The following is a 12452-nucleotide window of genomic DNA, read 5'->3' as shown; positions in this document are numbered from 1 at the left end:
AAAAGAAAAGAAAAACTAAGGATAAACATATTCGTGGGCACCTTAAGTTTCTAATATTCTTTCCATCTAAACATGCCTCCCAAAGTAGGCTGGGCACAGTGGCTCGCACCTGTAATCCTAGCACTTTGGGAAGCTGAGGAGGGCAGGTCACCCGAGGTCAGGAGGTCAAGATCAGCCTTACCAACACGGCGAAACCCTGGCTCTACTAAAAATATAAAAATTAGCTGAGCATGGTGCCAGACACTTGTAATCTAGCTACTCAGGAGACTGAGACAGGAGAATCCCTTGAACCCGGGAGGCGGAGGCTGCAGTGAGTGAGATCACACCACTGCACTCCAGCCTAGGTGGCAGAGTTAGACTCTGTCTCAAACAAAACAAAACAGAAAACAAAGATGCCTTCCAAATTGGAGAAAAACAGTGCCTGAAATTGTTCCCTTGCTTCCCAAATGTTATATCCCAGTATTTTTCTGGTGGTGAGAATTCTGGCTGAAGTTTACTCATTTCTAGTGTCAAGTTGTTTCTCTCTCTTTTTTAAGTCTGTTTTTAATAATGCTCCCCTCTTCCCATCTGAAAGTCAGGTGGCACATTCATTAGTTGCCTGGAATTGATTTGTCTGTAGTTGAATGAGAGCTGGAAAGGGGAAACTGGGCGCAGCGGTCAGAGCCTTGGAGCTGTCAGGAGTCCTGGTTCCCATGCCTTACTCTGCCACTGAGTCACTAGTGGCCACTGGACCAGGAACTTGGTTTTTCTGAGTTATCGCCTGTCTGCTAAAGGAGAACAGGCATAGGGTTCAGAGGCAGTGCTGGGAGCAACAGACTGGGAGGGAAGAGGGCCTGTTCCTTAACCCTGCTCACAAAACCCTTACTAATGGCAGCAAGTTCTGAGCCTTCCTTTTTTTGCTTCTAAAGTTGGGAAGTGGATCTATAATGTTTAAGGTAATTTCTTATTTATATATATATTTTTTGAGAGACGAGGTCTCACTCTGTCACCCAGGCTGGAGTGCAGTGGCAAGATGTTGGCTCCCTGCAACCTCAACCTCCCAGATTCAAGCAATTCTCCTGCCTAAGCTTCCCAGATAGCTGAGACTACAGGTGTGCACCGCCATGCCCAGCTACTTTTTGTATTTTTAGTAGAGACTATATGTTGGCCAGGCTGGTCTTGAACCTCAGGTGATTTGCCTGCCTTGGCCTCCCAAAATGCTGAGATTACAGGTGTGAGTTACCACATTCGACCCTAAGACAGTTTCTAATACCTCAAAGCTTAATTCTACTCACTCTTTTTTTTTTTTTTTTAAGACAGGGTTTCACCATGTTGGTCAGGCTGGTCTTGAACTCCCGACCTCAGGTGATCCGCACACCTTGGCCTCCAAAGTGCTTGGATTATAGGAGTGAGCCACCATGCCCGGCCTAATTCTACTCACTCTTACACTGAGCATGTTTGATACCTGCAGCAGATCTTTTTTTCTTAAAAAAAATTTTTTTTATAGAGATGGGGGTTCCCCTATGTTGCCCAGGTGGGTCTCAAACTCCTGGGCTCAAGTGACCCTCCTTCCTTGGCCTTCCAAAGTGCTGGGATTACAGGCATAAGCCAATGCGCCCAGCCCTGGAGCAGATCACTTTTAACCCCTTGCTCCTCTCAATGAAAATGAAAAGAATTCCAGAAAAAATAATGCCGTGAAACAAATGATAGTATTGGCATTGTGCCCTCTATTTCACTATTTTAAGCTTTAAACACAAATAAAAGGTTCAAATGGTCATGTAGAATGACAGAATTAAAGTAACCAGTCCTGTTTCTTTGTCTTTAGAATCACCAAGCTATCACTTTTTCAAATTTTTAGTTGAAACACAAGAATCTGTAGTAATAGATTGGAGATGTGAACTGTGCCCCAAACAAACTCAGGTGATTCCAGTAGGGTATGAACAAATATATGCACCTGAGATGCACATATCAGGGACTGGTTGGGTTTATGAGTTTCTAGGATTCACTTGCATGCAGAATGCAATGTTTAATTTTTTTTTTAGTTTTTTGAGAAAGAGTCTCACTTTGTCACCCTGACTGGAGTGCAGTGATGCAGCGATGGCTCACTGTAGCCTCAACCACCTGGGTCAAGACATCCTCCTGCCTCAGCCCCCGAGTAGCTGGGACTACAGGTGCATGCCACTATGTCCAGCTAATTTTTTGTCTTTTTTTTTTAGTAGAGACGAGGTCTTGCTATGTTGCCCAGGTTGGTCTTGAATTCTTGAGCTCAAGCAAACCTCTGTCCTTGGCCTCCCAAAGTGCTGGGATTACAGGCATGAGCCACTGCACTAAGCCTGCAAAGTTCAGTAAAAAAATAATAAAAATACGCTAAGTTGAAATTTACATATATATTATTAATATTCAGCCGTATCTACAGCAATTGTTTAGATCTTAGACCAAAAGATTTGGAGGAGAGGAAGAAGTATTTTATTCCTAACATTGTTTAGCATGTGCAGCACATAGTAATAATAAAAAAGCAGATCAATTCTCAATTTTAACATTAAATCTTTTTATTTTGAAATAATTTTAGATTTACAGGAGTTGCAGAAACAGTAGAGAGATTTCCCACATATCTTTCATCCTGCTTACATAACCATGATACATTTATCAAAACACAGAAATTAACATTGGTACAATACTATTAACCAAACTACAGAGTTCATTTGAATTTTACCAGTTTTTCCACTAACATCTTTTTTCTCTTTCAGGGCTAAGCCCAGGATAGTACCTTGCACTTAGAGCTGTATCATTGCTTTAAAATTCTTCACAGTTCACAATCCCTCATTGCCTTCCCCGGGGCTGACCACTCCCGGCTCCCTGACTCCACTTGTCTTGATATACCACTGATTCCACTGAACTTTTGTGGCATTGGGGTAAGAAGATTTAATGGCCTCAAGTTAGCAATAGTGTGTTAAATTAAAAAAAAAAATAAAAACAAAAGAAGATCTAATGGCTGTGAAGTCTCATGCTTTGGCGAAAGGAGCTGTTGAGCCTGATACAATATATTCAACTGCCAGAGCACCAACATTTGTACTTTGTCTGGCTGGAGATTCTTTAGCCAGATACTCCTTGATGGTGACTGTTAGGTAAGTGACACTTACAAGGCTTGTCTAGTGCATGGAAATCAGAAAGCAAGGCTTGTTTTAGGCAAATGTGCCACACATCTTGTGAGATAAAGAGACAAAAATATAACTGGTGAAATGCGCTGAAAAAAATCCTGGCTTAGACACTCCAGATGCCTGCTCCACATGAATTCTCCCTTTTTCTTGTCATCAGAATTCTTGTTTTGTTCAGGTAAAAGGTAGCCAGGCTCTTCAAAGGAGGCTGGACTTTTTCTCAGCCTCTCTGAGGATGCATTCTTCATGAAGCTAATCTAATCACATAAATTCCTCTCACTTTGCCAATGACTGGTTTAGGAATGGGCATGGAAACAATCTGGCCAGTAAGGCATGAGGAGAAGTCTGAGGTTTCTGGGAAAGTTTTCTTCGCTCTTCAAAAGTCCCTTTCCTTCTTGTCTGAATTTTGGGTCTTGTTGTTTGAGTTATTCTGTGTTAAAGGATAGAATGCCTGGAGCTGTTGCAGCCACTTTGTAACCATGAGGGGTAAGCTTGTGACAAAAGCAAACAAGTTTCAAAATGAGAGGATAGTGAGATCCTGGTCTTGGATGCATTACTTATCTCCAGGAATGAACTAACTCTGGACTTCTTGTTATGTGAGAAAATAAATTTTTCACTTTGAGGAAAGGATAGTTACTGGAAAGAATTCATCAACACAAAAGCATGCTGTGCTCCATGTAGTTGAGGCTGATGATAATGGTCATTCTTACACAGGTTACAGCAACAACATCTCTCATTCAATCATGCATTCAACCAATAACTGATGAGAACATAAGATCTGAGACTCCTGTGCTTTATGCTGTTAGAATATGACATTATTTCATGGCAGGATTCATGCCATGAATCCTGAAGGATCGCACCATGTAATGAGGGGTAAAACTCACAGACAAACATACTGATTGCAGGACGACCTGGCGTTACCTGAGAGTTACACACACAAATTGCCGTGTTGATGCCACCAGACTAATGCCATGAAGCTTAGTGACAGAAGAGGTGCACACTCTTTATCTTGAAAGATGGTTAACATTGAGAGGTAAACAAAAAAAAAACACAAAGACACAGAGATCGGAAACCACAAGTTCTGTTTTGTAAAGAGGGAGTAATCTAATTTAGTTAAGAGTTGAGGCCAATTGCAGTGGCCCATGCCTATAATCCCAGCACTTTGGGAGGCTGAGGCAGGCAGATCCCTTGATGCCAGGAATTCAAGACCAGCCTGGCCAACATGGCAAAACCCTGTCTCCATTAAAAATACAAAAATTAGCCAGGCATGGTGGCACATGCCTGTAATCCCAGGTACTTTTGAGAGACTTGAACCCAGGAGGCAGAGGCTGCAGTGAGCTGAGATTACTGCACTCCAGCCTGGGTGACAGAACAAGGCTCTGTCTCAAAAAAAAAAAAAAAAAAAAATACTGATACAGTTGAATTGTTGGCAGCTATGGCTACAGAGGTAGAGAGGGACAGGAGGTAGTGCCTGCCTGACCTGACAGTTGTGTGCTTTAGGAAGCCTGAGTGGGCTGAAGTATGGTCGAGCAAAAGGAACCCTGTGCTGATAGCATGACTGGCGGGTCTGAGTCCAGCTTCAGCTACCCACTCATTATGTGGCCCTTGGTCATTCATGTCTCAGAACAGCTACAACAAAGGGTTGGTAATAACTGTCTTGCCTCCCTCACAGGGTGACTGGAAAGCGCAATATAAATGTAAGGGGTTATTTCCTCCACATCCAGATATAACTATATTCACCTACTTTTAGGTCCCTGACTCCATCTGAGGACAGTTTTCCCTTTTGATCCTATTGCTGGAGCCACCCTCCAGTCTCCCGCCTTGGTTTCATCAATGATCTCCCGTATCTCAAGTATTTTCAGTATTTCCCTAACTCTCTCCTGGGTTTTTCTTCTCTGTCTGTAACCTCAAAAATTAAATATAATTTAAAGGTCCTTCTGTAGATCTTCCACAGCACTCCAAACACCATTGATTTCTCTTTCTCTCACAAAACATTTTTTTTAAAAATAGAGCTTTTTCCCACCTCCTTTTCTCAAATTCTACCTACTGTTAAGCCCACTCCAATGTTCAATTAAGTGGTCTCTAAAAGCCATGACAGCTGAATCTGGGGGTTTCATCCCATTCTCGTCCTGCCTGATTTAACCTGTCCTTAATCAAATTCTTACCTCATGGCTTCTTCTACCCCACCTTTCCTTTTCCTCATCTTCCCCATTCTGAGTGTCGGGGTTCACTAGGATTCTGCCGACCTCAGACTTTTTCTTATGCTCTCAGGAACACTTATGTAACCTGATGACTTCAACAGTCCTACTGAAGACGAGCTGAAAATACTTTAGTTGTGATTTTCCCTCCCCAAATTCAATCCAAAAGTTTCCAACCAAGCTGTCAAAGTGTTCTGTGGCTCCTCAACCTCAGCTTGTTCAAAGTGGAGGCCATCTTCTTCTCCTCCCTTAAACATGCTATTTATCTGTTATTCCAAATAATTTTTTTTTGAGATGTTGTCTCACTCTGTCACCAGGCTGGAGTGCAATGGTGTGATCTCAGCTCACTGCAACCTCCACCTCCTGGGTTCAAGTAGCTGGGACTACAGGCACATGCCACCATGCCCAGCTAATTTTGCATTTTTAGTAGAGACAGGGTTTTACCATGTTGGCCAGGATGGTCTCAATCTCTTGACCTCATGATCCGCCTGCCTCAGCCTCCCAAAGTGTTGGGATTACAGGCATGAGCCACTGCACCGGACACCAAATACATTTTTTAATGGTCCCACTATCATTTGTTATCCCAGATGCAAGTTCTGACTCATTCAACACCCATACATAATCTTATATTTAGGCAGTCACCAAACCTAACTAATCTTTGAAATGTTTCTGAAATAGTTCACCTCCCTTTTATTCTTATTGCTACTGTTCTTTGAGAAGTGCTGGCCAGAAGCAGTGGATCATGCCTGTAATCCTAGCACTTTGGGAGGTAGAGGTGAGAGGATCACTTGAGCCCAGGAGTTCAAGATCAGCCTGGGCAACAAAGGGAGACCCTGTCTCTACAAGAAGTAAAAAAAAAAAATAGCGATGCATGGTGGTGTGCGCTTACAGTCCCAGCTACTTGGGAAGCTAAGGCAGGAAGATCACTTAAGTCCAGGAGGTTGGGGTTGCAGTGAGCCATGATTGCACCACTGCACTTCAGTCTGGGTGACAGAGACCCTGTCTCAGAAAAGAGAGAAGTATTCATTTCTTTACTGGACTGTTATAACAGTTTCCAAAGTGGTCTTCCTGTTTAAGTTAGGATGGTCTTCCATATTCCTGATAGTTCTCTTCTAAAGACAGATCTGGTCATGCTTAAAAACTTTCCATTCCTTCCCATTGTTTGTAGAATAAAGTCGCAATTCTTTATCACAGTATGCAAAACCTGCTACAATCCAGCTCCATCTTAATTCTCCAAATTTATCTCACACTCCTTTTCTGCATTCTCTATCAGTACAATCTGCCAGGTAAAGGTCCAGCCCAAATGACCTCCTCTTTATATCCCAGACAGAATTAAGTTACCTTTTCCTTGTACTCAGAGTATGCCTATTTCAGGTTGTTCTTAGAGTCACCATCATCCCACTGAATTGTAATGATGTCTCCATCTATTCTAAAAGATTGCAAGTTTTAGCAGTGTGTATTAGCTACCCCTTGTTGTATAACAAATTACAAAAAATTTAGTGGTTTAAAACAGAAAATATTTTTTCTCTCCCAGGTGCAGTGGGTCAGGAATTCATGAGGGGCTTACCTGGCTAGTTCTGTCTCACGGTCTCTCATGGGGTTGCAGTCAAGAGATCAGTGGGGGCTGACATCATCTGAAGGCTTGACTGGGGCTGGAAAATCTGCTTCCAGGGTGGCACAATCATATAGCTGGCAAGTCAGTGCTGGTTGTTGGCAGCAGGCCTCAGCCATATGGAGGATTTCCCGCCACAGGACTATGAGTATCTTCACAATGTGGCAGCTGGCTTCCTCCCGAGGGAGTGACCCTAGGGAAGGAATGCAGAAACCCCGAGTGCCTCTTATGGCCTATTCTTGGAAGTCACACACACTAACCCTAACCCTAACCTTAAGTCCAGCCCACACTCAAGGGGAGGGGAATGAATTGCCTCCTACCAAAGGGAGGAATGTCAAAAAACTAGAGGACAGATACTCATATACCATGTAATGATGTTCTGGTCAATGATAAACAACGAATATGAAAGTTGTTCCATAAGATTGTAATAGAGTTGAAAACTCCTATCAGCTAGTGATGTCAGAGCCACTGATACACTGTAGTGCAATGCCTTAACCATGTGTTTCTGGTGATACCGGTGTAAATAAACCTACTGTGCTGCCCCACAGTATAGTACAGTACAAAAGCGTAGCACAAGGCTGGATGCAGTGGCCTGTAATCCCAGCACTTTGGGAGGCCAAGATGGGCAGATAACTGAAGGTCAGGAGTTTGGGACTAGCCTGGCCAACATGGTGAAACCCCATCTCTACTAAAATATAAAAATTAGCCAGGGGTGCTGGCGGGCACCTGTAATCTCAGCTACTGGGGATGCTGAGGCAGGAGAACTGCTTGAACCTGGGAGGAAGAGGTTGCAGTAAGCCAAGATGGCACCGCTGCACTCCAGCCTGGGCAACAGAAAATCCGTCTCAAAAAATGGCAGATCACTTGAGCTCAGGATTTCAAGACCAGCCTGGCCAACATGGTGAAACCCTGTCTCTACTAAAAAATACAGAAATTAGCCTGGTGTGGTGGCACACACCTGTAGTCCCAGCTATGGGCTGAGGCATGAGAATCACTTGAACCCGGGAGATGGAGGTCGCAGTGAGCCAAGATCTCTCCACTGCACTCCTGCCGAGTGACAGTTAGACTCTGTCTCAAAATAATAATAATAGTAGTGGAGATAACTGTTAAATTGAACCATCTGAAACACCGGTATTCCACAGGTTTTACCTATAAAGAAACAAGTTGTATAAAGTTCAACCTCAGAGATGTGGCTGCAAGTTGAAAAACTCAACACATCTTCACAGATGGAAAATCGAGGTGCTTCAGAGTTCTTGATCTTTCTGTTCCTCACAAGACTAAGGTTCAACTTTGAGACGGGTTAGTCATGAAGCGAAATGAGGCCTAGTCCAATCTAGGCGTGACTTTTTCATTTCCTTGAGAGTCAGATAAGGGAGTTACAGACCCAATACTAAGCCAGGGGTGCCGGCGGGCACCTGTAATCTTAGTATGCTAAGTAAGGTGGAGTGTAAATTGAGGAAGTAAAATTTCCCTAGGAACTCCATCCTGTCTCAATTTACATTTCACCCTCTGCCACTTTTAAGAAATCATATTTACTTAGAAGTGAAATAACCATGGACCTATTAAAAAATGGAATAGGAATAGCTCCTTGTTCATTATGTATTTCTGTACGTCTAGAAAGTAATTGACTCCTTCATTACTAGTAGGATTAAAACCAATATTTGCAAATACAAATTAATTTATTTAAAACACCTTTTGTCCTTCCAGGAGTACTTATAAGACTTAATATTAAACAGAAACTTTCAATGAGAAAGTTCCTTTTTTGCTTTTTCTATTTTTCCACTTCTTCTGATTAATATTTAAGGTAGACTTTGGGTGAGACGTGTCTAATTAATTAATGATGGCGGGAGGGTCCCAAAAGTTATTAGGGCAAAACTGCATTCATCCACCCTCTCCCCGCATTGGAACGAAAGCTCCCCTCGGACAGGGTCTTCCGGTTGTTGATCTGCGCATTCATACAACCTGAACCGTACCTAGCCCACTGCGAGTTCTCGATCAATACTTGAGTAATGTCCATTCATTGATCGTCCGTGTAGGGCGCGGTTGCTAGCGAGAAGGCTGGCCCCCGGCTTCCCTGCCTCCCTGCCTCCGCCGCACCCGCGCTGCCCTCAGCCTCCGGGGCCACAGCCCGCCGCCCGGGAGCATCCGGCTCCCCGGCCACCGCCGGGACGCTCGCGGCCTCCAGGGAGAAAGGCGCGGAGCGAGGAGTGAGAAACCTGGGCCCACTTCCTGTCCGGGCAGGCCCGGGCGCCCGCCTCCTCAGCGGCCTGCTCTCTCCGCCGTGAGCAGCCGAGCCCGGGGCCCAGAAAATGCGGCGGGGCGCGGCGCCGGCGCGGGGCGAGGAGGAAGCAGGCTCCGCTCGCCACCCCCGGCCGCCTCCGTCCCGGCCGCCCGCGCATGCCCCGCGGCGAGAAGGTTAAGCACGCGGGGGGCGGGGCCGGGCGCGCCGAGTGCGGGCCGCGGGCGGGGCGGGGGCTGCGCTCGGGGGCGGTTCCGGGCGGCGGGGGCGGGGGCGGGGGCGGGGGCGGGCGGAGGAAGGGGGCGGGCCCCGAAGTTGTTCCGCGCTGGGCGGGCGGGCGGCTGTGGGAGAGCGGGCGGCGGGCCGGCGGGTGGACTGGGCCGGGGCTGGAGAAGTTTGCGCTGCGGTTCCTGAGCGCAGGGTGTGGGCCCCGCCGGCCGCTGCGCGCCCGCTGCCATGGCTTTCCGCAGGAGGACGAAAAGTTACCCGCTCTTCAGCCAGGAGTTCGTTATCCACAACCATGCGGACATCGGCTTCTGCCTGGTGCTCTGCGTCCTCATCGGGCTTATGTTCGAGGTGAGAGCCTGGGGAGGAGGGAGCCGGAGGGACAGTGCCCCCTGTCGTGCGCCGCCCGCACACCCCTGCAGGTCGGCGGACCCTCGGTCTGATCGCGGGCTCCTGGCTGTCGTGTACGTTATCGACACCCCGGCTTTGTGCACTGTACCCCGCCGGCTTGTACCCCGGCCAGCCCAGACAGCGCCCCCAGCTCCACGCCGTGCCAGCCATGCCATGCTCTGCCGCCCCTTGGGCACTCACCGTATCCTGCAGCTCTATCTGCAGTCCTGAAACCCCAGCCTGGCCTCGAACCAACCGCCGCGCTGCCACCCTGGCCCGACGCGTGGGGTTTCCTTTCTGGCGTCCGGGAGCCGAGCCCAGAGACTCCCAGACCTGCAGTCATTGCACAACCCCGCTTTCCCCAAGGGGTGGCCACTAGCTCTTCTGGGCTTTTCCAGTGGGAGGGACCCTGACCCTTTTCCACTTCCTATCTGATTTTCTGGGTGTTTTGCATCTCAGCTTTGGAACGTGCTCGGATGTTCACGTGTGGCCCTGGCCCCATCCCAGCGGTGGCCTTCTGCGCTCCTCTCGCTCCCACTTTTTTTGCTGTGCTCTAGAAGGCCAGTTTTTGATATCCTTTACCACTCCGTGGACTGCCCCTTTAGATCCAGCTGCTGCGACCCAGAGCTTCACCCCCTTTACAGGGACAAGAAGAGAGACAGACAGGGATACCCTCAACTTTTGGGGGAAAGGTGATTCTCTTAGAGTGTAGGAGTTGGGGGCAGAGGATGGGGATCCCACCCCTAACAGCAGTGCCCCGGTGTCCACTTCTGAGACAGGGAGTTGTAGAAAGCCAGCAAGGGGTCAGAATCCACGAGACTGATGGGAAGGATTCCCTACTCTTGCAGAGCAAGAAAAATGTGATATTCAAAAGTGGGAAGAACTGGAGGAAGCTTGGCATGGGTTTGCTGCGGTGTATCTTGTGTCAGAAGTGAAATATATGAGCGACATTCCCCTCACTCTCACCGTGGTCTCCTCTGGTTCCTGAGACTCCTTGTCAACACTCTTCTGGGTCAGGTTGCTTAACTGCATTCTCACGGTTGGGTTAGGAAGCAGTGACCATTTACAAACTTCCTAGGAGATACGGAGGCCTAGCCTGACTAATTTTCCACCCTGTCCCTCTGTCTCCAGGTTCCCTGTATCTCTAGGAATGACAAGGGCCCTAATTGGCTGGCGAAGCTGCCCTCAAGCTGGGGACATTCTTGTGATGGCCAAGTTAGGGTTGGATGAGCGAATGTGTCTGTGGCTGGGCTTTAGGGTCTCTAGGAAATAAATAGTGGGACTAGGACTGGGTCTCCACTCTACTTTTTGGTAGTGCTGCCTTAGTTCAGCCCCCTTCTCCTTCCTCTCCCTCTCACAGCTCTCTCTAGTGGTATATTGGATTGGTCCTTGGTTCCACCTTGTTCTGGGTTCTCCCCTGGAAGTGTGTGGTGTCACACAGAGTCATATCCCTGTGTCTCAGTCCCTATTCTGTGACTAGTCTGACTGAAAACTGACTGCAGCCTCAGTTTCTCCATCACTAAAGACGTTCATAAAACTGGTCTTCCTCACAGGGTGATTGTAAGGTTTAACTGAGATCATGTCAGCAACAAAAGCCATAACATCTCCTGCCAACATGAAAAAGTCTCTTGCGCCTGGAGCCCTGTGATTATTTATTATAATAATAGCTTAACAAAATTAGAGAATTTCTCTAGCCCAGCGCATTGTCTCCTGTCTGTTTGCTGTCCTCCATTCTAAAAGGCCTCCAAGTGTGTGTCCCCAGCCTTGGAAGGTGTGGCTGGAAAGATACACGTGACAGCTGTAAACCTCAAAGCCACAGGCTCTGCAGCGGCCAAGTTTCTCGCATAGCCTGTGGGTCTCTCTGTCGTATTTCTAGCATTTGTTAGGGTTTGTGGCCTTACCTGCTTTATCTTTGCTCAGAAAGAGCTGCCAGCGTTTGAGTTTGGTAGCTACCTCCTTCCCCTGGTCTCTAGTCTTGTGGGAAGTCCTGTGTATTAAACTTGCCAGAAGTTGAAAGGAGCTAAGAACTTTTACTCCCAGTACCTAGTGGAAGAGAAAGGCCCAAGATGAGAAAAACAACAAACAAACAAAACTACTCTTATTCCCCCCCCACCCCCACTCCTCCCACCCCCACTGCCCTTAGACTCGGATTGGGGAGCATAGTAAGGTCCTTGATTGAAATGCCTACAGGCCCCCTTTTCCTGCCATCCCCATCACTTCTTCCCATAGCACCTTGAACCTACAGGACCTACAGGGCAGGTGTGTCCTTTTGAAGGTACTTTGTGAGATCGGTCTGTGCTTTTCTGGGAGAAAGATGGCTTTGCCTTAAGCCTCCAGTAAGAAGGTCTTAGTGTTCTCTGTGCCGGGAACAAGGAAGGGGCTCACTGCCTTTACCCACCAACTAACTTTCCACAGAGATAAGTATTCCTGGGGGTGGGAAGGGGGAGTTTGGAACTGCTGCCTCTATCAAAGGAGAGCAGAAGCATCCTGGATACTGTAGGGACCACAGAAAAACAAATGTGGGTATCTTCACACTCAGAGCAAAGCAGGGGGAGGCACCTCATAACCCAGCACAGGACTGGCTGGATATCACTTAGGATCTTCTGGATTTTCCTCTGAAGTGTGCGGTATGCATGTGTGGGTATGTGTGGATG

The 12452-nt window shown here is 47.1% G+C and overlaps 1 protein-coding gene and 1 long non-coding RNA gene across 2 annotated transcripts in view; one reads left to right on the top strand and one right to left on the bottom strand.

Annotated features, from left to right (window-relative positions):
- Positions 1–2506: 2506 nt before the first annotated feature.
- Positions 2507–9334, bottom strand: LOC108314126. Its single transcript, XR_005202514.1, has 3 exons — positions 8918–9334; positions 6900–7137; positions 2507–3625 (listed from the first exon to the last, which is right to left on the bottom strand). It is a non-coding gene; the product is annotated as an uncharacterized LOC108314126 (long non-coding RNA).
- Positions 9335–9461: 127 nt separating this feature from the next.
- Positions 9462–12452, top strand: part of TRAM2 (translocation associated membrane protein 2) — a 72752-nt gene continuing 69761 nt past the window's right edge. Inside the window, exon 1 of the mRNA XM_017542858.2 lies at positions 9462–9759. Within this exon, the coding sequence (XP_017398347.1) occupies positions 9640–9759 (120 nt within the window). The 5' untranslated portion in view covers positions 9462–9639. The remainder of the gene's footprint in view (positions 9760–12452) is intronic.

Source organism: Cebus imitator, unplaced genomic scaffold (assembly GCF_001604975.1).
Source record: "Cebus imitator isolate Cc_AM_T3 unplaced genomic scaffold, Cebus_imitator-1.0 Scaffold148, whole genome shotgun sequence".
NCBI lineage: Eukaryota > Metazoa > Chordata > Mammalia > Primates > Cebidae > Cebus > Cebus imitator.
Note: the sequence above shows the minus strand (reverse complement) of the source record. Positions and strands in the feature narration are given on the sequence as shown.